This window comes from Tuber melanosporum, assembly GCF_000151645.1.
Source record: "Tuber melanosporum whole genome shotgun sequence assembly, scaffold_75, strain Mel28".
Taxonomy (NCBI): Eukaryota; Fungi; Ascomycota; class Pezizomycetes; order Pezizales; family Tuberaceae; genus Tuber; species Tuber melanosporum.
The window spans coordinates 354,725-357,382 of record NW_003299123.1 but is presented as its reverse complement, the minus strand read 5'-3'; the positions used below and the strand labels follow the sequence as shown (position 1 = coordinate 357,382).

At 49.0% G+C, this 2,658-nt stretch overlaps 1 protein-coding gene; it reads left to right on the top strand.

The window, feature by feature from the left end:
- Nucleotides 1-569: 569 nt before the first annotated feature.
- The window catches only part of GSTUM_00010808001 (uncharacterized protein), a gene marked incomplete at its 3' end in the record, with an annotated part of 2,168 nt that continues 79 nt past the window's right edge, over nucleotides 570-2,658 (top strand). The window contains exons 1-2 of the mRNA XM_002841526.2: nucleotides 570-711; nucleotides 765-2,658. The exon at nucleotides 765-2,658 is cut by the window's right edge and continues 79 nt beyond it. Of these exons, the coding sequence (XP_002841572.1) occupies nucleotides 833-2,658 (1,826 nt within the window). The 5' untranslated portion in view covers nucleotides 570-711; nucleotides 765-832.

Below are 2,658 nucleotides of genomic sequence, written 5' to 3'. Positions count from 1 at the left end.
GTGTGAACCTTCTTTAACACCTATCATCTCTCGCCATTTTTGCTACATATCTCAAACAATTAACCAACAAAACATATTTTTCCCTCATCACAATCTTGGATCGACCATATAATAACACTCCGAGGAGCCATTGGGTTAGGAATCCGAAGATCCAGCCTCAACAATAGAACCGCCAACTTAAACTGAGCGCTCCAACAAGAGGAATCCTATCGTTTGATAAGTGTGCCACATCCACAACAAATACCAAATAAACTATACGTAGCCAGCCGAATGCTAAATCTCAGCAGACACCAGCGGAAATGGCTGGCCCATCTGGTGTTCAAACTTGGTACGAGTACCGGTTTGGTATGTGTGATATTGCTATACGCGGCCCAACGGATATCTCTGCCCAATCTCTGTATCTGCTATGGAGAATCTTGATTTAGCACCGTATACCGCCTCTCCCTTAGTTATCCCGGTCATTTATCATGATAATGAATGCTTTGGCACACTAATCGCCGCATCCAGACTTTGCCAACGTATACCTGCAAAATCCCAGCCTTGTTCCATCTACCACTTCCTCACTCATCCTCCTTGGTCTCTTCCCTCCCCTCTCTATCTCTCATCTACCCCCCCCCCCCTCACACATACTCTCTCTCTTGATCCTAGATGTCTCGGTTAGCCTGATCTCGCGCGGGAATTTTTTTGGTTGCATTCTCAATTAGTTCCAAGGTAGGTCTCTCTCTCTCTATGTGTGTACTATTTACTAACCAAAGCCGGTTCAGAAAGGAGTGCTCGTTTCTAGCAAACACTCTCCGCCTGACACTATAATCTTGGGATAACCATTTTTCTCATGTCTAAATCTAACTCAGCTCAAACTAAAGAGATTTTGCAGGATGGTTCACGTAATGATCAGGGGTCGGTTATTGCTCGGGGGTTGAAGGTTATAACTCCAAACTCCGAACCTAGTGCCTCGAGCAGACTTTGGTTCGATATCCAGGAATCGCGGGATCTGGACGGCAACAGAGGTGATCGGGCCAATTTTACGGAAACAGTGGATATGGAGGAGCTAAAAAAATTATCACCTGTTACTGGATGCAATCAATTGCAGACACGAATAATGAGGTCACTGGATACCGATGGCCGACCTGATTCCAGCCGCTCTGTGAGCTCAGGCTTCGAAAATCATTCGAGTTCGCGGTTTCCAGGTTCTGAAATTACCGGTAGCGATAAGGGTCATGGGGAAGTAGGTGCGTGGGGAGCAAAGATTGGTTCGGTCTTGGCTATGCCAATGAGGAGAATTGGTCCCCGGAAGAAAAGTGTCGATAGTCGGAAGTCTGCACAGAGTGGGCTAGATGCATTCGAGAGGGAGCGGAGCCCTTCCAGAGCTTATCCTAGCATCTTTTCCGACAGGCACGATATATCAATAGGTGGTGTGAGATCCTCACGGCTTGCACGTACGAACCCTGATGAAACGCTGCATGACAGACAGCCTTCACCTAGAGGAGAGACACATTATCCTGCCTTTCAAGACACACGAGATGATAGTCTCGGCAGCCCGGTGAGAAGCCCCCATCAACCACCGCCTGCTCAAGGCCAATCAAGGATGTGTCCAGCGTTCCCGAAGTACTCCGACAAAATCGCAACCTGGGGAACATCACCCGGGATAGAGAGTGATTACCAAAGTAAACCATTCACCGGGAAATTCAGCTCCTTGGATCCCCCGAAAAGGTACAAGTCCCGGATCAATCGGCCCCCGCGAACTGAGCATGGAAATGATACCGGGGATCTGGTTTCACCTGGTGCTTTTCGCGACGAGGGGTCTAACATATCACCGGGCTCTTCCCACAGAGCAATACTTAGCGCCTCTACGGATCCTGAACAACCTGGTCCAACCAAACCAGGGTTTATGAGAAACTTAACTAAGAAGGTCAACTATGCGCGCAAGCAGATGTCCCTTCCCTTTATATTTGGTTCTGATGTCGCTGCCGTTTATTCTCCTCTCAAAATTCTCAGTCCGGGGGCTGTTCCTCCAGAGCCTCCTAGAAGGATAGAATCTACTCCTAGCGATCTACCCGGCAGTTTCTTTCTTCCTTCTAAAGCCAAGAGTGCTCCAGCATCTACTGCAGCCCCTCATCTCGAACTTGATCGTGTTACCCAAGAGTGGACTCTTCAAGACTTCAGAGATATGAACTTGATACAGTCTTCACCACCTCTAGGTTTCCCAAGATACGAAAACTCTCAACCGCCACCTCCCCCCGAAACAAAAAACCCAGTCAAGAGCCCGAGACCTCTCCACACACCTTCCATTGCTCCAAAAATAAATGTTGTGGCGCCGTTTGAATCTTACGAATACGTCCCAGAGGTGGAAGTCAGGGGAGGCATACCGAAAGTACCTGGTATATCAAAGGAGATAACCACACACCATGAAAATCCTTGCCCGGAGGACCCGAGAGATAGGCCAAAACCCAGCGCCGATACAGGTGGCCTATATGCTTCCGCTGCTCTTCAGGGGATATCTGCCCCACCCGGGGGTAAACCGATTGAGCTCCAGGAGGAAGAAGAGAGGAGGAATAGACGGGATAGTAGAGTCATGGGATTAAACCCTGAAACCATGCCGGCGGATGACAGGCTCGCCGGTCAAGCCGATGAAAATGGGAGAAGGGATACGTACCGAGC